Raw genomic sequence first — 27142 nt, forward strand, 5'->3', positions numbered from 1 at the left:
CAATTGCATTAATTAAGCACATACAATCACATAGGCAGTACTACCACTATACAAGATGTGCGAATACTTTTGGTAAGCAGCAACCGGAAAAGGTTTTAAACACTGACATTTTCTAGGGTGAATTAGACTAGCTTTGTATACATTCATCCTAAACAAAAAAAAAATTAAAAGGAAAAATCTAAAAAAGCACAGCATTAAAGGGTTATGCCAATCTAAGATGGGTAAATATGCAAAGTACATTTAAAGACAAGCAACTTTGCAACTAAAATTTTGCCCCGTTCTCCACCAATCTTTCATTTTTTTTTTTTTTTTTTTGCCACTACTACGGTCTACCAATGGTTGACAAACAAGGGCAGTGCTTACAAGCTCTTTCCTATTGAGCTTGTAAACATGTCATAAAAGAAGGTCAGGGTCAATGGAGGGCAAAATTAGTTTCTGATCCTGGCCAGCTTCACTACAACTGTGCTGTCGGTGCTGCAGAGGCAAAGCTGTCTCAGATGGCATCATTAAGAGTGCACAGTTTGGGCTAACAGACCAACGATATGCTGCTGTCAATCAGAAACGCACTGCCTCCACCCCACCCCCCATCAATTAGGACACTAGGAGGCAAGGGTGTGCTCTTCAAGGCACAAAATTGTATTAACCCTTTAAATAGAAACAAGGGGATAGAAAATATTCACAGTATAACTTTACGCTATTAGAAAAGAAAAATAAAAGGCAATGAAAGTGGAAATTACATGTCAGCAGGAAGCTTGGAAAATTTATTAAACGATTATATTTATATCAGTGGTTAAGCTGGCCAAAAAATGTTGTCTAACAATTGGGCCATATAGGGAACTGTTAAAATCCAACTCCTCAGTCTTTACCACTATAGGTTTAATTACAGTGGGTACGGAAAGTATTCAGACCTCTTTAAATTTTTCACTGTTTCATTGCAGCCATTTGGTAAATTCTAAAAAGTTCATTTTTTTCTCATTAATGTACACTCTGCACCCCATCTTGACTGAAAAAAAACAAATGTAGAAATTTTTGCAAATTTATTAAAAAAGAAAAGCTGAAATATCACATGGTCTTAAGTATTCAGACCCTTAGCTCAGACACTCATATTTAAGTCACATGCTGTCCATTTCCTTGTGATCCTTCTTGAGATGGTTCTACTCCTTCATTGGAGTCCAGCTGTGTTTAATTAAACTGATAGGACTTGATTTGGAAAGGCACACACCTGTCTATATAAGACCTCACAGCGCATGTCAGACCAAATGAGAATCATGAGCTCAAAAGGAACTGCCCAAGGAGCTCAGAGACAGAATTGTGGCAAGGCACAGATCTGGCCAAGGTTATAAAAGAATATCTGCATTACTCAAGGTTCCTAAGAGCACAGTGGCCTCCATAATCCTTAAATGGAAGAAGACTGGGACCACCAGAAGTCTTCCTAGACCTGGCCGTCCAGCCAAACTGAGCAATTGTGGGAGAAGAGCCTTGGTGAGAGAGGTAAAGAAGAACCCCAAGATCACTGTGACTGAGCTCCAGAGATGCAGTAGGGAGATGGGAGAAAGTTCCACAAAGTCAACTATCACTGCAGCCCTCCACCAGTCGGGCCTTTATGGCAGAGTGGCCCGATGGAAGCCTCTCCTCAGGACAAGACATATGAAAGCCCACATAGAGTTTGCTCAAAAACACATGAAGGACTCCCAGACTATGAGAAATAAGATTCTCTGGTCTGATGAGACAAAGATAGAACTTTTTGGTGATAATTCTAAGCGGTATGTGTGGAGAAAACCAGGCACTGCTCATCACTTGCCCAATACAATCCCAACAGTGAAACATGGTGGTGGCAACATCATGCTATGGGGGCGTTTTCCAGCTGCAGGGATAGGACGACTGGTTGCAATTGAAGGAAACATGAATGCGGCCTAGTACAGAGATATCCTGGATGAAAACCTCTTCCAGAGTGCTCTGGACCTCAGACTTGGCAGAAGGGTTCACCTTCCAACAAGACAATGACCCTAAGCACACAGCTAAAATAACAAAGGAGTGGCTTCAGAACAACTGTGACCATTCTTGACTGGCAAAGCCAGAGCCCTGACCTAAATTGAGCATCTCTGGAGAGACCGGAAAATGGCTGTCCACCAACGTTCACCATCCAACCTGATGGAACTGGAGAGGATCTGCAAGGAAGAATGGCAGAGGATCCCCAAATCCAGGTGTGAAAAACTTGTTGCATCATTCCCAAGAAGACTCATGGCTGTACTAGCTCAAAAGGGTGCTTCTACTCAATACTGAGCAAAGGGTCTGAATACTTAAGACCATGTGATATTTCAGTTTTTCTTTTTTAATAAATTTGCAAAAATTTCTACATTTCTGTTTTTTTCAGTCAAGATAGGGTGCAGAGAGTACTTTAATGAGAAAAAAAAATGAACTTAGAATTTACAAATGGCTGCAATGAAACAAAGAATGAAAAATGTTAAGGGGTCTGAATACTTTCCGTACACACTGTATATGCAATAATTATGTACATTCACAGTCAGTGACACCAGTAGTCTAGCATCATTCTTAAAGGCATTAACGCCGAGACCAGTGATTGGATGCAGCGCTCATGTGGCTATGCAGCACATGATCACAGCAGCAAAATAAACAGACTAGTAGAGGTCACCAGAGAGCTGAGGAATTTAACAGAGGTTTATTTTTTATACTATAGCTTTCACCATCGTTAGCTAAAGTGGTAAAAATTCAACACTACAGTTGGTGAAAATTAATTCACAGGACTTGCGCCATCAGCCATGTCACTCAACTGTGGCCATCAGACATAAGCCTTGAAAACTGCCTCTTACCTGACACCATCCACAGCTCTTGGTTGGATTAGGGTCATGCGAATCGATTAGCACCAACTCTATTCCACATGATTAAGCTTGTAAATATAATGCATTACTTATTTTTTTAAGGACCATTCATGTAATATGAACCAAAGCTTCATTTGCAAATTCTGCAGGCTTCAGAGCTGAGACAAGGAGTTTCTGATTTCGGTAATATACACTTAATGGAGTGTAGTCTTTATAGCAGGTAATGTCAGTAGTCTCATGTAGGAAAAGCTACTGTATTGCAGGAAAACTATTCCTTTTCTGTCAACTGACTCCAACAACAACCAGCAGAATTCTCAATGTAATTCTGGATGAAAAGGCTGTAAATCGAGATCAGCACAATATAAGTATATAGTGTAATCTCACAGTTACTCAACCTTTTGTGTGAACTATTTTGACAAATCTCAAAAATGTTACATTTTTCTCCCGTTACCCCACATATAGATCCTACATTTATATTAACTGAAAAGTAGTGTAAAGTATGATAATCCCTGGAATACAGTCAAATATGAAATGCCCATTACGAGCAGTATAAAACATGAGACTTTTGTGATGTTTTTTTTCAATAAAATGTAGGAAGAGTGTAAAACAGGAAAGGACTGTTGTGGCTGGAAACTTCTAGAACTTTTCACAGCTCATCCCGGATCTTTTTGTCAGTAGTCTTGATATTCAAGTCCAGATTATCCACTTTTCCTGTCAACCGGCCAATAATTTCATCTTGGTCATCAATCTCAGACTGCAAACCAAGGGCTAGATTTTTAAGACGACCCAAACCTGAAGACATGTCATCTGTAAAATAAGGAAGAGGTCAAGTTGATTAATTATAAACGATTTAGGTGTTTTAATTCTCCCACTTAAGAAGTGTCAACACTGTTGTACTGGTCCAATTGGTAATATACAATAATATTATTGTAAGTGTAATAATATGAATTAACGGGGTTGTCCTGCAAAATAAAACATTGTTTAGGCGTTTTGAAATCTTTCATCGCCCTTCTTTAGCAAGCACTAGCACAATGTAGGATCTCACTGCCTACGTAGAAGCAACAGAAATAAACTTCACAGACCTCAAAAAGGTTCTGGAATGGGGGGCACATTTCATAGTTAACCCCTTGTCAATTCAATGAGAGGCAAACAAAGCATCTTATCTATCCCAAAATAGAAAAAAAAAAAATTGCAGAATTGCACTTGGAATTTTTTCCCCACTTTCCAGTACATCACACAATATGGTGTGTTATTCAAAAGTACAACTCTTCCCATAAAAACAAGCTCTCACGCAGCTGTAAATCGGCAGAAAAAAAAAAAAAAAAAAAAGTTATGGCTCTTGGAAGAAGGGGTGTTAAAAACAAAATTACCAAAAAAAAAAATAAAAATATATGCCCGGTCAAGAAGGGGTGAGAGTATATTGTTAAGTTTTATTAATTTTAACATTCAAAACATCTAACCTTTTCACATAGGCAGACAAGTCCCTTAAGCTATGTTCAATTAAACATTGAGTTAAGTAATTTCAGAAAGGCAGTCCAAAAGAGAAGGGCACTGCTCTGTCACAGCACTATTTTTACCAGTAAAAAATATACAGTATTGTGTAAAAGTGTTAGGCAGGTGCGGATTAAATTCTGCAAAGTAAGAATGCTTTTGAAAATAGAAGTGTTAATGGCTTATTTTTATCAATTAAAAGAATGAAAAGTGAGTGAACACAAGAGAAATCTACATCATATCAATACTTGATGTGACCAAACTGCCGTCGGTACAATTTTTTCTAGATAAACTTGCAGTTTTTGAAAAAAACTCGGAAGGGAAGTTGTTAGAAAAACCTTGGAGAACTAACCACTGACCTTCTGTGGATGCAGCCTTGTGCAAATCCTTCTTTCTCTTCATGTAATCCCTGACAAACTCAGTGATGTCGAGATCAGGGCTCTGTGGGATGGGGAACGTGGGGTTGCGGTTTTACGCTGAAGATTGTTCTTAACATTAGTTGTATGTTTGGGGGTCATTGATCTACTGCAGAATACATTTGAAGCCAAATCAGACACCCATCATACAATATAGTCAAGGAGGCAAGTATCTGCCTAGAATTCTCAAAACTATGGACAACAAAAAACGGGCAATGTTGGGGACCATAGACACAAGGGTCGGCCAAGGAAATTTAGTGCAGCAGACGAAAGACACATCCTGCTTACTTCTCTTTAAAATCAGAAGATATCCAGCAGTGACATCAGCTCAAAACCTGCAGCAACCAGCGAGATGCAGCAACTCATTAGATATTTCAAAGTCAGATGCCTGTCCAGAAGTGGTCCTCGCAGAAGAATTGCAGCCAAAATCCATATCTTCAAAAATCTTCAAAATCTGGTAAAAATGACCCAACTATGCCCGAAAACATAGGAACTGGGGTGGTGGGGGACAGAAAAATAGCAGCAGGTGCTCTAGACTAATTTGTCAAAAAATGTGAAGTATTTGGCTGTAACAGAAGGTAAATTTGTTCACCGAAGGGCTGGAGATCACTACAATAATGAGTGTCTACAGGCAACAGTAAAGCATGGTGGAGGTTCATTACAAGTTTAGGGCTGCATTTCAGCAAATAGTTGGTTAGGATTAATGGTGCTCTCAATTCTGAGAAATACATTTAGATATTTATCCACACAATACCACCAAGGAGGCATCTAACTTGCTTCAAATTTATTATGCAGCAGGACAACAGCCCCAAATATACAGCCAATATCATTAAAACCTTCAGACATACCCCGACGAAGAGCAACCGAGATTTCCTCGAAACGCGTAGGTTGTGGACACCGCAGGACTTCGTAGCTTCTTACTGTGACGTATCACGCTACTCCAGCAATGTCCTGCTCAGGTACCAGGGAGGCTACCGGCCGGAGCGCCCTGGTGGCACAGACTTATTAGACTTACCAGAGGACTCACAGCATATTGCTGCACCGCGTCCATTTCTAATTGCTTCTGGATACAGGATCCTTACAGTGGACAGCAGTACACACAGGAGCATTCAGAGGTACAAGAATAACCCCCATTCTCCAGTGAATTATAATAAGGACGCTATATCAGCAAACTGTAGGTCTTATTGTTGTTACTCCTTTTTAGGTCTCACATGCATGATTGTTAGCTGAAATGCTAGGTCTGCGGTGGTAACTATTTGTAGCATTATAAACCAAAACTTTTTAATAGAGAGAAATTGGTGAATTACTTATATTCTATATGTAAGATCTAAAGCTCAAACACCAGATTTGCGGTGTTAGCAGAAACCCCACACATTGCTTCTATTTATAGAGAGATATTGATCATAATACCTGTGTGGAAATTTGAATCATCATGATTTCTTAATTATCTGAGCAATTCTTATTTATTTATCATTGCACTCCTTTTTTTTCGTTTCATGTTCATCCACTAGCTGTTTAGCGCCACAGTATCCAGTTTTTATCTCAATAATAAAAAAGGTAGAGTAATGGAAAATTGAAAAAAAAAATACAATTCTATGTTACTGTGGCATTGTATCAAGATTCCCCTGTATTCCACGTGCAAGGGGGTGGTCACGTGACCGTAAGTATACAATTTGCATACTTGTGGTCTGGGCCAAGTAGTTTCCTCTGGCTTCTCTTAATTCTCTATTGAGAGATGCTGGGTGAGACTAGTCGGCATGTGACCGCATGTATGCAAATCTCATACATGTGGTCACGTGACTTCCCAATGGCAAGGGGAATACAGTGAAATCATAACAGTGTGCACATCGCAGTCTGTTACAATTTGGCAGTCTTCAGATTCTTCATCTGAGACCGGACAACCCCTTTAACATTAAAAAAAATGACATTTAAATTAGGTTTTCATGACATTCTCTTTAACCTTTGTGATAAGTAAATGTATGCTTTATAACATTTATAGGCAAGACACATACAGATTGCAGTACATTATATATGTTTTATGATCCTTCTAACTAACAAATAGAAATAAAAAGACATGATTACCCAAATTATTGTCAATTTTCCTGTGGTAGTCTCTCAGAGCTGGATTTTTGTGTTGATACTCTGAACTTGTTGCACCCATACCTCTGCTGGTATCTAGAGGAAAAAGAAGGGGTTGTTCCACAAACAAAGTACATTTTAATCAATAGATCTTGGAAAAATAATAAGTTTCACAATTGGATGTGTTAAAAAAAACAATGTTCCTGTGCTGAGATAATCTTATAAATATGCAGTACTTGGCCGCGGCTACTACCAGAAGACGGAGCAGCTCCGCAATTCCCGCCAGCTGCCACCACTGAGAAAGAGCTGATCGGCGGGGGTGGCAGATGTCGATCCCAACCGATCAGGAATTGATGACCTATCCTAAGGATAGTACTCTAAAAAATCCAAGGCACCGGCTATCTTCCTTCCACAAAATTTATTTTTAATTGACAGTGTACACACAGGAAAATTAGCAACGTTTCAGCCACACAGGGCCCTTGTTAAGGCAAAAAAAAAAGAAAAAAAAAAAAAAGTCCACTTTTTTTTGTGGAAGGAAGATACCCGATGCCTTGGATTTTTGGAGTATGTGCAATTTTTACAACCTTGTGGAGGGGCCGTACCAAGTCTGCATGGGGGACACCTTGTTTTAATCTATCCTAAAGGATAGGTCAGTGATAAAGTAGTGGACAACCTCTTTAAATGTCCAAATACATCCACTTATAAGTCCCAATGCAATTTGTTACTATCGACACATTCATGAAATGTTCTAATTTTATTAGGAAGTCAGATATCCAAAAAGAGGGCATATTAAATTGGTCAAACACCCCGTTAACCGCTGCGTTTGTGTTGTTGAGAATAGACATATGTAACCAACCACAAAATATTTGCTGATGCCAACTGCCTGCATATATGTTGTGACAAATATGTGAAGCAATGCTTCTGGATCTGAACACAACAAACATGGATTTATTCTATTTTATAGTGCAAAGTATACACTGATCCTTGTTTTGTAACAGAGCAACAGAAACGCAGCTATTTAGCCCATCAAGCACCGAGATGTCCATTGTATAATATACTGAGCTAGGGAATACTTTATGATCAGCAGAATCAAGCCAGATTTCATAAGTAAACAAAACTATATCGGATGTAATCATTATGTACTGCAACATGTAGGTCAGGACTAGAAAATTACAAAGGAAAAAACTATATACAACTTATGCTGAAACGCAACCTTAGAGCTGTGAGTGTCACAATACAGCTCACTACAAACAATGGCGTACAGATAGATTCTATAACCGCTCTCTGAAAAATAAAAAAAAATGACAGCCCTTGTGACGCACCCCTGGGCCTGCTGTGTCGTGCGGCATCGCGCGCACGGGGGCTTACCCGGAGCCGGATCAGATGGGGGTAGTAGTCTTGTGGCGGTGACCCGGTCCGTGCCCAGGGAGTCAAACTGAGCGGCAGTATTTAGCAGTAGATGTTAGAATGTTCGACTACGCCACCCGTGGATTGCGGTCACGGGACCGCCGCTGCACGGCAGTCCGCCGAGGCCGGTGTTGTTTGTGCAGCTGAGAATGAGATGACTCCCCACGGGAGGAGTATGGCCTCAGGGCAGATCTGTTAGAGATGATGATGGGAGTGATGGTGCGGGTGTCCCAGTGCTGAGGGTGCAGGTGTGACGGCAGGAACACAGAGGCGGGAAGTGCAGTTTCAAAAGCTTTACTCACAGTTCTTTATCAGATCCTTGTGCACAGTAGGACCACCCGAGCCGTGCTGCGTCCACCAGGTCAGGGACTCGGCCAACTCCCAGGCGATTCCAGAGCGTGGTCCAGAGCTCCCCTCTCTTCCTTCCTACTGGCCGTCCTCACCAGGGACCCACCTATGTCCGGCTTCCTCGGGCCTTATGGGGCAAAACCTCTCTCCGGCTTTCCTGACCCTATGTGGCGTGCCTTCCTGGTGGATGTGGCGAGGGGTCGTGCCAAAGCTTGACCACGACCTCCGGTTCCTGGCTAAGGATGATTGACCTCCACCAGTATGGGATCCGGTACCCTTCTCTGCCAACCCTTCACCCGTTTTAGTTCACTCGTGGGATCTCAGGGTTCCTTCTGCTTGCGTCTCTGGGCCTTTCCTTGTGTTCCTCTTCTTCCTTCCCTCTCTATGCTTCAGGCCTGGCTCTGGAGCTGGGCCCAGACGGAGCCACAGCTCCCCCTCAGCCCTCTCTGGCTGAGCTCCTTTCTTCACTCCTCCAGGCTGAACAGACCCTGTCTAAAGATGGTGCCCACCTTATATACTCCCTCTGACACCCGAGCCCAGGTGACTAGCACCCAATGGGCTCCTACCTATGCCCAGAGTCCCTCCCCTATCTGCTCCTACACTACTGGGATGTCCCCCCCCCCCCCCTCCCCCACTCCAGCCAGGGACAGACGCTGTCGTACCTGCACATCTATCTGGTGGGAGTACCGTTGTTCTGTCCCGTGGAAATGGGGTGAGTGTAGTGCATGCAGCTATCTGAGCTCTGTCCCACACTCCATCCTTACCCGGGAGTGGAATACCACACCTCTGGTTTGAGGTGCAATACTCCTGTAGCAGCCGAGTCCTCGGGGTGCTACACTTGCACAGTAAAAAAAAGTTGCAACATCCGCCAGGAAAAATTATTGTTCAAGTCCACTTATACAGGCTCCAGGTGTAAATTCTACCTGTGCACCCCCATATCTCATCACTGAATGGATACTTGAGATCTTGGCTGCACCCTCATATTATCAAGTCCAAAGCTTTACTTACCTACAGTATCTCGCTTCAGCAGATTTGGATGTGTGGCTTCATAGCCGTCTTCTTGCTCTTTGCTTTTTGACATGGCATCCTGTAATCTGAACATAAGGGATGATTTATACTTCATATAAATACCAAATGTGTGGCCCTTTAAAATTGTACGTCCTCTTCAGAGCACTGCTTGGAAAAAAACAAACCCTGTCTGATAAATGAGTGTCACACTCAACTGACTGGTCATGTGGGACTAGATGCCATGATATAAAATGTTTGTACAGGATTGTGAGTGGGGGGGAGATAATTGCCCACACCTCACCTTCCAAAAACCACACCACCCATTGACAGATTTGGGGCTGTTCTACCGCGTTTTTCCAACTTTGAACAGTCAAAACAGTCCTGCCTGATCTTACACAGGGTGTGAAGATACGCACCTGTGATCATACCATACCTGGAGAGTAATGTACACAGGTCCGAATTTAGTTACACCTTACTGCCATATGACATACGTGTCGGCTCCTTGAATTTGATGCGTGCTCAGGTGCTGAGCCCACATTTTTGAAAGCAGATAATGGCTATATTATTTAGCCATAATCTGCCTTTAGCAGCTCTGATTGGAGCTGAGCTCCATCGGTGGCTGGTAACCTGTTAATTTCTACGGTCAATCTGACAGTGGCATTTACAGTCCACATCACGCTGTGTAACCATCCATCAGCATGCCTGCGACACAATCGTGACAGCCAGCGGTTACCGGAAGATCCCCATGCCTGTCATGATGCTACTCCTTTGAAAGCCAGCTCATGGCTGGCGTTCAAAGGAGACTGTGATTTCTGTTATATACTATAATACTGTGGTATTGCTGTATATAGCACAAAGTGATCAGATGCTTGCCGATTCAAGTCCCCTAAAAACACTAACAAATACAAAAAAAGAAAATATAAAAATAAAACCCAAACATATATAAAAGTTCAAACCAACCCCCTATTACCTTCCCCAAAAAACAAGAATTAACCCAATCAGTAAACAGGGTAATGAAGAGAAAAATCAAAAATCCAGAATTACGTTTTTTTTTTCTCCACCGGCCGCAACAGCCAAATAAATGCAATAAGAGACGATCAAAACATTGTACCTACCCCAAATGGCATCTATAAAAATGTCAGCTCAGGGCACAAAAAAACGAGCCGTCACCCAGCTCCATCACCAGAAAATTGTAAATGTTATGGTTCTCAAAAAATGGAGACTAGCTTATTTTTTTTACCATTTAAATAATAATAAAAAAAAAATAAACTATGTATGTTTGGTATCGCCATATCATACTGACTTGGAGCATCATATTTCCAAGTCATTTTACTGTTTAATAAATGCTGTACAAAATAAAAAATACTGGCTCTTGCGAGAAAGGGAAGAAGATCGCAAAAACGGAGTATTGCCATTTCGGGAAAGAGTTAATACTAACTAGCTGGACCTGTAAAGAATATTTTCTGGCCACTGTACAACCCATGGTCACAAGCATCACTCCACACCCAATGTATCAGGTTTGGTGGAAAATAAAAATTGGGGATAGGCATAGTTTTATGGTGCACATAGTCGACCTTCAACAATCAGGTTATCAAAACACTCAAATTACCATACAGAGCATGGGTCAAATGCTGACAAGTTTTATTTTGTTAGCTAAAATAACTCCCAAGTTGGAGTACTTCTTAGGCTATGTTCACATGTCTAGTAATCAGTAGCGTAGCTACCGGGGTGGGAGGCAGAGGGGGCGGTCGCCCCGGGCCCCGTCACATGAAGGGGCCCACCAGGAGCTAGGGCCACTTCTGTGAAGAGGCAGAGCATGGCACTCTGAGCTGTCAGGGAGAGGCTGCAAAATGCCTGATCCCGGTCTGACTCTGCACACAGGCTACTACAGTGGCCAGTAGCAGAGTGTTAGTCCGTGCACGTGCAATGTACAGGGCAGGTCAGCTTTTTCTGACCTGAGGAGCTTCGGCTGGGCAGCAGTGCAGGGGACAGGGTGAGGGGGCTGATTATTATAATGCTTTGCTATCCAACATATGTTACAGTTGCTGTCTGGGGAGGATGGAGAGGGGTATGTAGGGTTTTTATACTTGGGAGCTGGGTCTTTTATGAATATTAGTATGACAAACCCCTATACAGTAACCATGAGCTGCATCGTATTTAAAGCACCACTGCAGCGTTATTTTTTTATTTCACTGCTGGATTGGTGCTTAAAATCCAAGTCCCCTGTCTGATACTCACCTTCCGGTGTTTTCATCTGTTTTCGCCCTCGGTCCGGTCCGTCTCCTGCAGTTTGTGACCTGCAGGCTGCTCCAGTATTTCATGGAGCCAGAGGTCACTAATCAGTGTAAGTCTATTAGAGCCTTGTTTTGGCCTTGTTTTGGCTCTGATAGACTTACATATTGCGCTCTTGTGACGTAGCATCTGACTTCCGGACAGTCAGAAGCAGAACTCACAAGATAGCGTCGCGGGACCGGACCGGCGCCGAAAAACGGTGAGGACGCCGGAGGGTAAGCATATGACCGGGAGCAGGGGGCTTACGTTTAGGAGTGGTGCTTTAATTATAATAATAAATTGCTTATTATAAAAATTAAGTTATTAAAGGCTTGGGATAAATGTCTGCAGTCACCTTATGTGACTGCAGACTGCCAAATCATGACAGGGTGCGCCTACTGTGATGAGTCCCCAATATCACCGGCGTTATCAGGCGGTCATAAGATCATGTTTGATATTTGCATGTGCTGACTACATAAGTTTGGCTTCTCTCAATCAAAGAGAATTGAGAGAATCTAAAAGAATCTAGTGGTGACATGACCGCCTGCTCACATCAGCAATGCTGGGGCCATTATTATTGTACATGGGGGGACTCAGGAGACATTATTAAATATTAAGTGGGCACTTAAGAAGCATTATTGTTTATAGGGGCACCAGTAGCATAGCCACTGGGAGGCAGAGGCTGCCGAGCCGGCTGTCAGGCAGTGACAAACCGTGCCAGGGCCACCCTTATGACTGAAAGAGAAAGGCTGCCAGGTGGAATAAAGTTAATTTCCCCCAGCAGTGGGACTTTCAGTGCACCCACTGCACGGTGTCAGCAAAGGGGACATCATATGTTGTATAGGGGAGCTGAGAGCTCATCATACTGTGTATAGAGGAGCACTTAAGCATTAGTGTTATAGGGGCACTCAAAGTATTGTGACCATAAAAGTTGCATATGCGGTATTATCACTTTCTAGGGACAAAATGTGGAGGGCTCTAGCACAGGGCATTAATATTTTCTAGGGGCAATTTTACCATCTAAAGAGCACAAAGGAGGCATTGTAACTATGTAAGGGTCACACTGGTGGCATTATTACGTGGGGGCACAGTGGTGGCATTATTGTGTGGGACAGTAAGAGGAGTTTTTGTGCCACACAGTAGGTGCAGTAATAGGGACACATACAGCAGCAGCAGAGGCTCAGTTTTGCAGTATCAGTAGGATCAAGAGGTTAGGTCAGGTTGGAAATGTGAGAAGTCAGATGTGTCTTTGTTGTAATCTCTGTAGAAGAGTCCTGGCTGGAGAAGTTGTTATATCAGTCTGGGAGGGATGGAAAAGACGGGAAAAGTGAACGGCTCCATAAGAAAGAACGTCAGCTGTAAGTCATTATCAGTAACTTTACTGTACTGTAATCTCTTATGTTCTGCAGGACTGGTATCTACCACTATATGGTGACCATATGGCAGTAATATCAGTGCTGGTCTTTGTATATAGATTTATTTATTTTCATCTGATGAGGTTCCCCTTTACCCACAATTAGGGGGCACCACCGTAGTTGTAATGATGGTTACCAGGTTAGGGGCCCACTCAAATGTTTCGCCCCCCCCCCTGAGCTGAACCCCTAGGTAAGCCTGTGCTAGTAATGATCCGTGAGACTGGATCCAGCAGCAATCTGTTGGCAAAAATTTGTGCAAACACTACTTTTAAGTTGTTTTTCAAAACTGATCTCTGCTGGATCCGTTTTTTTAACATTGAAGTCTATGGACAACGGATCCGTTAATTAGTCACCTGTTGTACTCCCATTTCTAACTGATCCAGCAAGTAAAAAACTGTTAGAAATTGGAGAACAACATATCTGTTCTCCATAGACTGTAATGTTAAAAAACAGATCCAGCAGATCAGTTTTTGAAAACCACACTAAAGAGTTTTTTTGCCAATGGATTGCTGCTGGATCAGTTCTGGACATGTGAACATAGCCTTATGGAGACAGTTTTCTTTCAAAAGCATCCTGCAACAAGGACAGAGACCTTGGGATTAGGATATTTGTGAATTGTACAATTGTATATGTTAATGAGTAATAGTTGAGCAAAAGCTCTTCATAGTGTTACATTGTGTAACCCAGGCTTGTTTAGAGTCCCTAAGCTTCCCTTCCATGTAGTAACACCATAGGCAGGGGAAGTAACTAGCTGCTTCCTCCATCACTCATGACACTTTAAAAAGTGTGTAAGTTATCCCTTATCTATGTAATAGAGGAGAAATTCTCGATTGCTGGGAGTTTGACCACTGGGGCCCCCACCTATCCCAAGAATTAGGGCACAAAAGAACCCAATGCGAATAGAATGGAGGTCAATCACACACACCACCGCTCCATTCCGGCAGAATAAGAATGAATGGAGCCCCCAGTGATTGGGAAGCTAGCCCCTATACAATGAACAGGAGACCACTTTCAAGCTTGAGAATATCCGTTTAAAGACGCTGTCAGCCCCCCAAAACAGAAATCAAACCATTTATACATTCATATAGGCGACTTGGCCCTTATAAAAATCATACTTGCGGTACAGATTTAACTTATTTTGTTATATGTAAAAACAGTTTAACTATAAATGTAAATGAGAGGGCTTCGGTGCACCATTGTGTGCCCTCAATCACCATCCTCCACCCCTTGCGATGATTGACATCGCTCCATGTAGCACTGCTTGTACTGAATCATCAGTCCTGCACATACTGATATTGCAGGAGCCCTGTGATCCCCGTCCTGTCTACAAAGGCATTGTACAGCAGCAGGTGGCAGATACTGACAGAGGGAGATGAGAGCGCGCTCTGACACTGCAAAAGCCAAAGCACATTATCATTACATGGGGTCAGCATCGGCTGCCCGCTGCTGTACCATCCAGTGTGCAGCGAGTGGCCTCTGCAGACAGGACAGGGGGATCGGTGGGCTCCCATACACACTGACATTGTGTGTGTGCTCTCAGCTCTTGCAATGCAAGTACGTTCAGGGTTGAGGATTCACAACCTGCCAGCAATCCTTGATGCACTGTCAATCATCATAAGGGGAAAGGTGGAGGATGGAAATTGATGAGGCGACACAGTGTACCGAGCACTTGGCCAGGCCAAGGCTGCACAGACGCTTCATTTGTAGATGTAATAAAACTATTTTTACACAAAACAAAATAAGCAAAACTGACAAAATCGTCTTAAACACATGTTGGTATAAGTGCAATGTCCAAGTGCACATTCACACTGTGGTCATTAACAGACAAAGCCTATGATAAAAACAATGAGCAAATACCCTGCAGTAAGTAAGTAAATAAATAGTAATAATACATGTAAATAACATAGGGTATTTCGTTGATACTACTTTGATCAAAAAAGCATAAAATCCATCCCACCGCAACAAGGTGTACCCACTCAGGATGGTCCATAACTCTACTAGCTCACCGCGCTATGTGCCAGCAGGCCTCAAAATAGACGGGGGCAGAGCAGGACCAAGAAATGCTAGCGTTAAGGACCATCCCGATTGGGTACACCTCTATGTTAGTACTTGTACTATTACTATTTACTCATTTTTTATCCTAGGTTTTTATAAAACAAAATAAGTAAAATCTGTACTGCAAGAATGATATTGATAGGTGCTAAGTCCCATACTTGGATGTATAACAGGTTTAATTTCAGTTTTGGGGGTGACAGACTCCCTTTAAGGCTAAACTTATGGACATTCCTTGTATAAAGAAAAATGTAACCTTGGACATTAAAGGCATATGCAATGGATGAGAAATAAACATTAAATTATGGATACAAGATATTCATGTTTCTACATGGTGACATAGGTAAATGAGTGTTGGAGACCAAAAAGAAGCAAAAAAGGGGGCAGCAAAACTGGCTTATTCGCATACTAGGGGGACTTAATTATGGACCTCTAACTAGCTCTTTGCTTAGTAATAAGATTACCACCTAAAATAATTATTAGGGTATATTATGGATTTTCTAATATTGTGTAGTGGTAGCATGTGGAAATATCACTGGTGCATGCTGCCCCCAGTACTGCCCAGCGCTAACAATGTGACAGTGGCATAACCCATGGTGCCTAGGGGATCTGCAATACTGATAAATATTCACCAGCCACAGCTGACCACGTATTCTACTTTAACCTAAGGTTGGATTACTAAATGTCTAAGCATCCACTTACTTGCTGCTTGCGTTGTAATCATAGGCTCCATTCTGAGGTGGTGTCTCTGCAGGTTTGGCTCTAAAGTAATTTGTGAAGCCACTGAACATGCTCTTGATGCTACTGATATGGCGTTGACTGGTCTTCATATCTTGTTCCATTTTGTCCACCATTTTTTCTGAGCGTTTCAAAGCTTCCCCCTGCCGCATTAGTTCCTGTGCAGAAAGAAAAATAGAATTTCATTCACTGACAACAAAATCACAAATGGAATTGTAACCCCTTTCAAAACCTTTGAAGTACATTTACGTGAAAGGTCGTGTCTCTGCCTTTGATGTGGGCTCGAATACTGAGCCCACATCTTTCTGTGCACATGACGACTGTTTTAATCAGTCATCATTTGCCTTTGACAGCCGGGGGTGGATCTGAGCTCCACCCGCAGTTGTTAACCAATTAGATCCCGCTGTCAATCACTGACAGCGGCATTTAAAGAGGCGCCAGCTGGAAGCGCGTCATTCATCTCGACCATCGGCATCCCTAATGGATTGTCATGACAGTTGGGGCTGTCATTGTGAATCTCCTGTGAACGCCAGCTTGTGGCTGTTGTTCATAGGAGATGGAGATTTCTTCTATGCATAGTACAGGCGATCAGACAATCACAGCTACAAGTCTCTTAAGGGGACTATTAAATACTGTAAAAAGTGAGAAAAAAAAGTTTTTAAAAATATGAAAAGTTCAAATCACCTGCCTTTTGGCCCATTAAGAAAAAACAAAAAACACAGTATTTGGTATCGCTGCTTTCAGAAAGGTCCCATCAAAATATAAAATAAATCTGATCGATAAACAGCAAAATCAAAACAAAAGAATTATGGATTTTTGGCAGCCGCAACATGACAATAAAATGCAATTAGAGGCGATCAAAACTTCGTATCTACCCCAAAATGGTATCAATAAAAATGTCAGCTCAGGGCGCAAAAAATAAGCCCTCACGCCGCCCCAGATTGCAAAAATGAAAACGCTACAGGTCTCAGAATATGGCGACATAAGCAAAATGTTTTTTCTGACAAATCTCAATTTTTTTTCACCACTTAAATTGAAAAAAACACCTATACATGTTTGGTATCGGCGTATTCGTACTGACCTAGAGAATCATATTACCATATAGTGAACATGGTAAATAAACAACCCAAAAAACTATTGTGGAAATTAAATTTTTTTTTTCAGCTAATTTCAATGCACTTGGAATTTTTTTCCCGCTTTCCAGTGCATCACATGATAAAATGAATGGTGTCATTCAAAAGTACAACTCGTCCCATAAAAAAACAAGCCCTCATACAGCTAAGGGGACTAGTTGTGACATCACCCCTGCAGCCTATCAGCAATGACCGGACCAGCGAGGCAGCGTGGTAACCGGGGAGGATGATGCACTGACGCTCTGTTCTTTGGGCACCTGACCACTAAGTTATGTGATTGGCTGCAGCAGTGAAATGACTGCAGTGGCATTATCAGATGTGCCTGGAAATTGCCAAACTGGCCAGCACTGGAGCCGTTGGGGTTACAACCAATGAGAAAGTCTCAAATTATTTTATGACCTTCCCAAATTATCAATTAGAAAAAATATTTGAATCTTGGACAACCCTTTTAAAACTGTTCTTTATAGAAAATGGAGACATTCCCCATTGGAATTGATCAGATGAGGTGTGCTTACACGTTTTGTTCCATTCAACAATACATAGATTAAACAAAATAGATACTGTAGAATGACTTATAGCCACATTAAAAAAAAAATCCCTTTCACATGGATTTTTTGCAATACATAGGTATTTCTTGGTAAAGGGACTCTTTTGCAAGAATCTACTTAGTCACCTTAAAACTTAAAGTGCTAGCAATAATCAGAAGAAGAACAGGAAAATGATTTAGTTATTCTTTCTTCTCTTCCTGAGAATGTGCTTTAATGCTGCAGTCAGCAAAATCAGCGGAAAAAATAAAGGAAAACTAGGGGCAGTGTCCACAACCTGAAATTTAGGTTTAAATTGTAGCAATGGAATGGAAAGGGCTTTCTTGTCAAGAAGCAAACCATTTGAAATAATCAAGATTTTTTTTTATAACTTATTAAAAATTATTCTCTGCTGAATAACATAGAAACTGTTGGTGACAAGGGCAAAAATTTTCATCTGCCCTAAGCATGCAAGGTATGTTTTAAAGTGGTTGCCTTGAACTAAAACTGATTACCTATACTTAGAATTGGTCTTCAATATGAGATCTGTGGGGGTGGGGGGGTGGGAGGAAGGAGGGCAGGGTTGGGAGCCACCAAACAACCCTCTTACCCCCCTCAACAATCAGATATTAACTGCTCCGACAGCAACCAGATTCAAGTGAATGGGAGATAAACAGCAGCCACTAAACTATGTACGGAGCTGCTGTGTCCCGCTCTTGGCCACCGCCAGAGCAGATATCAACTGATCAGTGGTGAAGCCAAGGGTCCGACCCCCCCCCCCCACTGATGACCAATTCTACTGATAACTGTAAGAAAATATAATATCTTAAGATTACAGCCAGCTTTTTACACTGCAATATAGTTTACTACATACTACCATTACGCACAATAGTTCCGATGTGTTTGCTGACATACAGTACAGACCAAAAGTTTGGACACACCTTCTCATTTAAAGATTTTTCATGACTATGAAAATTGTACATTCACACTGAAGGCATCAAAACTATGAATGAACACATGTGGAATTATATACTTAACAAAAAAGTGTGAAACAACTGAAAATATGTCTTATATTCTAGGTTCTTCAAAGTAGCCACCTTTTGCTTTGATGACTGCTTTGCACACTCTTGGCATTCTCTTGATGAGCTTCAAGAGGTAGTCACCGGAAATGGTCTTCCAACAATCTTGGAGGAGTTCCCAGAGATGCTTAGCACTTGTTGGCCCTTTTGCCTTCACTCTGCGGTCCAGCTCACCCCAAACCATCTCGATTGGGTTCAGGTCTGGTGACTGTGGAGGCCAGTTCATCTGGCGTAGCACCCCATCACTCTCCTTCTTGGTCAAATAGCCCTTGCACAGCCTGGAGGTGTGTTTGGGGTCATTGTTCTGTTGAAAAATAAATGATGGTCCAACTAAACGCAAACCGGATGGAATAGCATGCCACTGCAAGATGCTGTGGTAGCCATGCTGGTTCAGTATGCCTTCAATTTTGAATAAATGCCCAACAGTGTCACCAGCAGAGCACCCCCACACCATCACACCTCCTCCATGCTTCACGGTGGGAACCAGGCATGTAGAGTCCATCCGTTCACCTTTTCTGCGTCACACAAAGACACGGTGGTTGGAACCAAAGATCTCAAATTTGGACTCATCAGACCAAAGCAAAGATTTCCACTGATTTAATGTCCATTACTTATGTTCTTTAGCCCAAACAAGTCTCTTCTGCTTGTTGCCTGTCCTGTTGCCTGCTGGTTTCCTAGCAGCTATTTTACCATGAAGGCCTGCTGCACAAAGTCTCCTCTTAACAGTTGTTGTAGAGATGTGTCTGCTGCTAGAACTCTGTGTGGCATTGACCTGGTCTCTAATCTGAGCTGCTGTTAACCTGTGATTTCTGAGGCTGGTGACTCGGATAAACTTATCCTCAGTAGCAGAGGTGACTCTTGGTCTTCCTTTCCTGGGGTGGTCCTCATGTGAGCCAGTTTCTTTGTAGCGCTTGATGGTTTTTGCAACTGCACTTGGGGACACTTTCAAAGTTTTCCCAATTTTTTGGACTGACTGATCTTCATTTCTTAAAGTAATGATGGCCACTCGTTTTTCTTTATGTAGCTGCTTTTTTCTTGCCATAATACAAATTCTAACAGTCTATTCAGTAGGACTATCAGCTGTGTATCCACCAGACTTCTGCACAACACAACTGATGGTCCCAACCCCATTTATAAGGCAAGAAATCCCACTTATTAAACCTGACAGGGCACACCTGTGAAGTGAAAACCATTTCCGGTGACTACCTCTTGAAGCTCATCAAGAGAATGCCAAGAGTGTGCAAAGCAGTCATCAAAGCAAAAGGTGGCTACTTTGAAGAACTTAGTATATAAGACATATTTTCAGTTGTTTCACACTTTTTTGTTAAGTATATAATTCCACATGTGTTAATTCATAGTTTTGATGCCTTCAGTGTGAATGTACAATTTTCAGTCCTGAAAATACAGAATTTTTTTTAAAATGAGGTGTGTCCAAACTTTTGGTCTGTACTGTATACAGTATGTATTTTAGATGCACTGTATTATGAATCACCCCATAACTTTGAGCCCTGCTTCTCAAACTGTGAGGTCGGTCTCACTAGGGAGGGGCGCCTAGCTGTTGGTTTTCACAGAATTCACTACAAACTGCACAATCCTTATCTGGCTGCAGCAATATATGCTTTAAAAAGATATGATTAACAGAAAAAATGCTCTGTTAACATTTATCCAGAGTAAATTGAGCAGTATTTAAATTTTGGCACCATCTTCCATCACAACTGGTGAGGCCCATGTGTCATCTTAGTTCTACTGGTGAGGCCTTAGTAGAAAAAGTAAAAAAAAACAGCCCTGGTAGAGTATAAAAGGAAGACCGCTAGTTACTTCTTAGATGTTCAGAACAGAATAAGTGACACTATATGTAATCTTTAACTTTTTCTCTGAAGATCTTCCCCCAGCTGGTGTTCAGGTCGGCTGCACCCTTTACACTTCAGCATTTCTGCATCCTGTTTGAATACAAAGAAAAAACTACAATAATATAAATGGGGAGGTGAAAGTATCTTCTCCATGTCCTGGAATGTGCACACATTTTTAATAAATACCGAGGAGGTAAATAACTAAAATAATAAAACTGGTGATTTACGCCTTCCCAAGATGGCAAGCATCCAATCATGTAGCACTGAGCAAATAGGTTGATAAAGGACGCAAGTAATCACATTCACCAGCTCCAAGTCAGATTAGTTTGGAGGACGTAAGGACAGGTGGTTGGAATACAACTGCCTGATCACTGTCGGTACGGGGAAAGGTAGATAAGGGTGCTACCACACGCTGCGTTTTACCATCCATTTGTTGGTCCTGTCGGGGCTCATGTCCGAACCCCCTGGCAAAACGGGATTTGGTCGTATGTGCTGATGGGCCATAGACTATAATGGTGCCGATAGTGTGAAACTCTGCTCTGCCGTGGATCATTTTCGGGCTGCTTGTCCGCCTTTGAGTATCCGCCTCCAGTAGGTGTATATACCAAAAAATTATGCAATGCCCAGTTATATTATGGATAAGAATGGTGACTTAAGCTTGCCATACACATTACATGGCTGACTCCCATACACAAGAGCACTCATTTGCCCAAGTGCTACTGTGTCCTCTACGATAGGCGTAGCTTGATATCTAGAGGAGACAATACAATCGGCAGTCTGTAATTGGACATGCTCCACTGATATTTCCCCAGACAATAAAGTGTCCAGGGCTCCCATACACATTAGACTTTTGGCATGTTCAACTGAGAAAGGACTAATGTTTATAGGGGGCTACACTGTAGAGAGCCTGTAGGGGGCATTGGAGCTCTGCTGAAGAAAATTGTGGCATCACGGACAGTCTGCTGTGCTGAGTAGATGCTTGAGGTCAAGGCTATGCTTTATAATGGATTTTTACAGTTTCATACAGTGGTGGCCAAAAGTATTGGCACCCCTGCAATTCTGTCAGATAATACTCAGTTTCTTCCTGAAAATGATTGCAATCACAAATTATTTGGTCTTATTATCTTCATTTAATTTGCTTGCAAGGAAAAAACACAAAAGAGAATGAAGCAAAAATCAAATCATTGATCATTTCACACAAAACTCCAAAAATGGGCCAAACAAAAGTATTGGCACCCTCAGCCTAATACTTGGTTGCACAACCTTTAGCCAAAATAACTGCGAACAAACGTTTCCGGTAACCATCAATGAGTTTCTTACAATGCTCTGCTGGAATTGTAGACCATTCTTCTTTGGCAAACTGCTCCAGGTCCCTGATATTTGAAGGGTGCCTTCTCCAAACTGCCATTTTGAGATCTCTCCACAGGTGTTCTATGGGATTCAGGTCTGGACTCATTGCTGGCCACCTTAGAAGTCTCCAGTGCTTTCTCTCAAACCATTTTATAGTGCTTTTGGAAGTGTGTTTTGGGTCATTGTCCTGCTGGAAGACCTATGACCTCTGAGGGAGACCCAGCTTTCTCACACTGGGCCCTACATTATGCTGCAAAATTTGTTGGTAGTCTTCAGACTTCATAATGCCATGCACACGGTCAAGCAGTCCAGTGCCAGAGGCAGCAAAGCAACCCCAAAACATCAGGGAACCTCCGCCATGTTTGACTGTAGGGACCGTGTTCTTTTGTTTGAATGCCTCTTTTTTTTTTCCTGTACACTCTATGTTGATGCTTTTTGCCAAAAACCTCTACTTTTGTCTCATCTGACCAGAGAACATTCTTCCAAAACGTTTTAGGCTTTCTCAGGTAAGTTTTGGCAAACTCCAGCCTGGCTTTTTTATGTCTCAGGGTAAGAAGTGGGGTCTTCCTGTGTATCCTACCATACAGTCCCTTTTCATTCAGATGCTGACGGATAGTACGGGTTGACACTGTTGTACCCTTGGACTGCAGGGCAGCTTGAACTAGTTTGGATGTTAGTCGAGGTTCTTTATCCACCATCCGCACAATCTTGCATTGAAATCTCTCGTCAATTTTTCTTTTCCGTCCACATCTAGGGAGGTTAGCCACAGTGCCATGGGCTTTAAACTTCTTGATGACACTGCGCACGGAAGACACAGGAACATTCAGGTCTTTGGAGATGGACTTGTAGCCTTGAGATTGCTCATGCTTCCTCACAATTTGGTTTCTCAAGTCCTCAGACAGTTCTTTGGTCTTCTTTCTTTTCTCCATGCTCAATGTGGTACACACAAGGACACAGGACAGAGGTTGAGTCAACTTTAATCCATGTTTACTGGCTGCAAGTGTGATTTAGTTATTGCCAACACCTGTTAGGTGCCACAGGTAAGTTACAGGTGCTGTTAATTACACGAATTAGAGAAGCATCACATGATTTTTCAAACAGTGCCAATACTTTTGTCCACCCCCTTTTTTAGGTTTGGTGTGGAATTATATCCAATTTGGCTTTAGGACAATTATTTGTGTTTTTTCATTGAAGACAAATTAAATGAAGATAATAATACCAAAGAATTTGTGATTGCAATCATTTTCAGGAAGAAACTGAGTATTATCTGACAGAATTGCAGGGGTGCCAATACTTTTGGCCACCACTGTATAGTGTCTGGGATCCCCAAGTATATGCCTTCAGATGCTGATTGGTGGGTTTCAGCCTCTGGGAGGAGAGGGGGGTGCCCACAATCCCAGAAATGAAGGGGGCTACAGTTCTTTTTGTGCACAGTAAAGATGACAACATATAATCAGTACTGTATCCCCTTCACTCGATATCAGTGACAGTCCCAGAGGCCAGACCCATGGTAATCCTCAGCTGGTGGCATGTTCTATAACATGAAGGGAAAGCCTCTTAATAAATGCAGGCAGTAGAACGTATGGACGGCAGCGCCCCTTGTGTTATCCCTATAGGGAGTGAATGCTCACCTCTGCCGTCTCCACCCCGACCTTCTCTGATGTATGGACGACGGCGCCACCTTGTGTTACTCCTACAGGGAGTGAGCGCTCCCCTCCGCCCCTCGCGTTGCTCCTACAGGGAGTGAGCGCTCCCCTCCGCCCCTCGCGTTGCTCCTACAGGGAGTGAGCGCTCCCCTCCGCCCCTCGCGTTGCTCCTACAGGGAGTGAGCGCTCCCCTCCGCCCCTCGCGCTGCTCCTACAGGGAGTGAGCGCTCCCCTCCGCCCCTCGCGCTGCTCCTACAGGGAGTGAGCGCTCACCTCCGCCGTCTCCACCCCTCGTGTTGCTCCTACAGGGAGTGAGCGCTCACCTCCGCCGTCTCCACCCCTCGTGTTGCTCCTACAGGGAGTGAGCGCTCACCTCCGCCGTCTCCACCCCTCGTGTTGCTCCTATAGGGAGTGAGCGCTCACCTCCGCCGTCTCCACCCCTCGTGTTGCTCCTATAGGGAGTGAGCGCTCACCTCCGCCGTCTCCACCCCTCGTGTTGCTCCTATAGGGAGTGAGCGCTCACCTCCGCCGTCTCCACCCCTCGTGTTGCTCCTATAGGGAGTGAGCGCTCACCTCCGCCGTCTCCACCCCTCGTGTTGCTCCTATAGGGAGTGAGCGCTCACCTCCGCCGTCTCCACCCCTCGTGTTGCTCCTATAGGGAGTGAGCGCTCACCTCCGCCGTCTCCACCCCTCGTGTTGCTCCTATAGGGAGTGAGCGCTCACCTCCGCCGTCTCCACCCCTCGTGTTGCTCCTATAGGGAGTGAGCGCTCACCTCCGCCGTCTCCACCCCTCGTGTTGCTCCTATAGGGAGTGAGCGCTCACCTCCGCCGTCTCCACCCCTCGTGTTGCTCCTATAGGGAGTGAGCGCTCACCTCCGCCGTCTCCACCCCTCGTGTTGCTCCTATAGGGAGTGAGCGCTCACCTCCGCCGTCTCCACCCCTCGTGTTGCTCCTATAGGGAGTGAGCGCTCACCTCCGCCGTCTCCACCCCTCGTGTTGCTCCTATAGGGAGTGAGCGCTCACCTCCGCCGTCTCCACCCCTCGTGTTGCTCCTATAGGGAGTGAGCGCTCACCTCCGCCGTCTCCACCCCTCGTGTTGCTCCTATAGGGAGTGAGCGCTCACCTCCGCCGTCTCCACCCCTCGTGTTGCTCCTATAGGGAGTGAGCGCTCACCTCCGCCGTCTCCACCCCTCGTGTTGCTCCTATAGGGAGTGAGCGCTCACCTCCGCCGTCTCCACCCCTCGTGTTGCTCCTATAGGGAGTGAGCGCTCACCTCCGCCGTCTCCACCCCTCGTGTTGCTCCTATAGGGAGTGAGCGCTCACCTCCGCCGTCTCCACCCCTCGTGTTGCTCCTATAGGGAGTGAGCGCTCACCTCCGCCGTCTCCACCCCTCGTGTTGCTCCTATAGGGAGTGAGCGCTCACCTCCGCCGTCTCCACCCCTCGTGTTGCTCCTATAGGGAGTGAGCGCTCACCTCCGCCGTCTCCACCCCTCGTGTTGCTCCTATAGGGAGTGAGCGCTCACCTCCGCCGTCTCCACCCCTCGTGTTGCTCCTATAGGGAGTGAGCGCTCACCTCCGCCGTCTCCACCCCTCGTGTTGCTCCTATAGGGAGTGAGCGCTCACCTCCGCCGTCTCCACCCCTCGTGTTGCTCCTATAGGGAGTGAGCGCTCACCTCCGCCGTCTCCACCCCTCGTGTTGCTCCTACAGGGAGTGAGCGCTCACCTCCGCCGTCTCCACCCCTCGTGTTGCTCCTATAGGGAGTGAGCGCTCACCTCCGCCGTCTCCACCCCTCGTGTTGCTCCTATAGGGAGTGAGCGCTCACCTCCGCCGTCTCCACCCCTCGTGTTACTCCTATAGGGAGTGAGCGCTCACCTCCGCCGTCTCCACCCCTCGTGTTACTCCTATAGGGAGTGAGCGCTCACCTCCGCCGTCTCCACCCCTCGTGTTGCTTCTATAGGGAGTGAGCGCTCACCTCCGCCGTCTCCACCCCTCGTGTTGCTTCTATAGGGAGTGAGCGCTCACCTCCGCCGTCTCCACCCCTCGTGTTGCTCCTATAGGGAGTGAGCGCTCACCTCCGCCGTCTCCACCCCTCGTGTTGCTCCTATAGGGAGTGAGCGCTCACCTCCGCCGTCTCCACCCCTCGTGTTGCTCCTATAGGGAGTGAGCGCTCACCTCCGCCGTCTCCACCCCTCGTGTTGCTCCTATAGGGAGTGAGCGCTCACCTCCGCCGTCTCCACCCCTCGTGTTGCTCCTATAGGGAGTGAGCGCTCACCTCCGCCGTCTCCACCCCTCGTGTTGCTCCTATAGGGAGTGAGCGCTCACCTCCGCCGTCTCCACCCCTCGTGTTACTTCTATAGGGAGTGAGCGCTCACCTCCGCCGTCTCCACCCCTCGTGCTACTTCTATAGGGAGTGAGCGCTCACCTCCGCCGTCTCTACCCCTCGTGTTACTCCTATAGGGAGTGAGCGCTCACCTCCGCCGTCTCTACCCCTCGTGTTACTCCTATAGGGAGTGAGCGCTCACCTCCGCCATCTCTACCCCTCGTGTTACTCCTATAGGGAGTGAGCGCTCACCTCCGCCGTCTCTACCCCTCGTGTTACTCCTATAGGGAGTGAGCGCTCACCTCCGCCGTCTCCACCCCTCGTGTTACTCCTATAGGGAGTGAGCGCTCACCTCCGCCGTCTCTACCCCTCGTGTTACTCCTATAGGGAGTGAGCGCTCACCTCCGCCGTCTCCACCCCTCGTGTTACTCCTATAGGGAGTGAGCGCTCACCTCCGCCGTCTCCACCCCTCGTGTTACTCCTATAGGGAGTGAGCGCTCACCTCCGCCGTCTCTACCCCTCGTGTTACTCCTATAGGGAGTGAGTGCTCACCTCCGCCGTCTCTACCCCTCGTGTTACTCCTATAGGGAGTGAGTGCTCACCTCCGCCGTCTCCACCCCTCGTGTTACTCCTATAGGGAGTGAGTGCTCACCTCCGCTGTCTCCACCCCGACCTTCTCTGACTCGTAGACCAGGGACACAGATCGGTTGCTGCTGTCCACCGTGGACTGCGCCCTCCTCAGCACCTCTTGCTGCAGTGACCGCTGCCTGTCCGCCTCCTCCCGTCTCCGCCTGTCCGCCGGGGATTCATAGGGATCCTCATCACTGTTCCACTTCACAGGCTTGAAGTCATCATCTTCATCCTCATCAAAGGGGTTGTAGTTCCTGGACATGGCGACGGATCTGCACTGAGGAGGAAGCCACAATTACTGCTCCGTCAGGCTCCTACATCACCCCTGTACACACAGAACAGCCACTTACCGCTAACAGCCCCGGAATACGAGCACACAACACCCCGGGCCCTGCCCCCACCGCTCACCTGACTCCTTACTCACTTCCGCCCAACTGCTGACGTCACTAAATCCCCAGAGCCAACTTCCGCCCTCACTGCTCTACTATACCGCAGTGTAATGTGAGAAAAGATACGTGGTTGTTGACGTTCCCTAGCGCCCCCT

At 44.8% G+C, this 27142-nt stretch overlaps 1 protein-coding gene across 4 annotated transcripts; it reads right to left on the reverse strand.

The window, feature by feature from the left end:
• Positions 1-2661: 2661 nt before the first annotated feature.
• Positions 2662-27072, reverse strand: SNAP29 (synaptosome associated protein 29). Of its 4 annotated transcripts, none has more exons than XM_073674996.1 (6): positions 26949-27072; positions 26621-26870; positions 16030-16223; positions 9590-9675; positions 6830-6922; positions 2662-3647 (listed from the first exon to the last, which is right to left on the reverse strand). In XM_073674996.1, exons 2-6 carry the CDS (start codon positions 26858-26860, stop codon positions 3487-3489), a joined length of 774 nt encoding a protein of 257 aa, XP_073531097.1. In that variant the 5' UTR covers positions 26861-26870; positions 26949-27072; the 3' UTR covers positions 2662-3486. The 4 variants fall into 4 exon arrangements, with proteins under 4 accessions (XP_073531097.1, XP_073531105.1, XP_073531087.1 ...); XM_073675004.1 differs by having other exon boundaries at positions 27007-27060; XM_073674986.1 differs by having other exon boundaries at positions 26621-26875; positions 26949-27058.
• Positions 27073-27142: the final 70 nt, after the last annotated feature.

This window comes from Phyllobates terribilis, unplaced genomic scaffold (genome assembly GCF_046119375.1).
Source record: "Phyllobates terribilis strain yellow unplaced genomic scaffold, ASM4611937v1 Scaffold_1__5_contigs__length_1240528914, whole genome shotgun sequence".
NCBI classification, from domain to species: Eukaryota; Metazoa; Chordata; class Amphibia; order Anura; family Dendrobatidae; genus Phyllobates; species Phyllobates terribilis.

Coding starts and splice junctions, on each gene's coding strand:
- SNAP29 (XM_073674996.1), bottom strand. CDS start 26,860: ATGTCCAGGAACTACAACCCCTTTGATGAGGATGAAGATGATGACTTC. Junction 16,224..26,620: donor TCGGGGTGGAGACAGCGGAG/GTGAGCACTCAC, acceptor CTTTCTGCACAG/GAACTAATGCGGCAGGGGGA. Junction 3,648..6,829: donor GAAAATTGACAATAATTTGG/GTAATCATGTCT, acceptor CTTATTTTACAG/ATGACATGTCTTCAGGTTTG.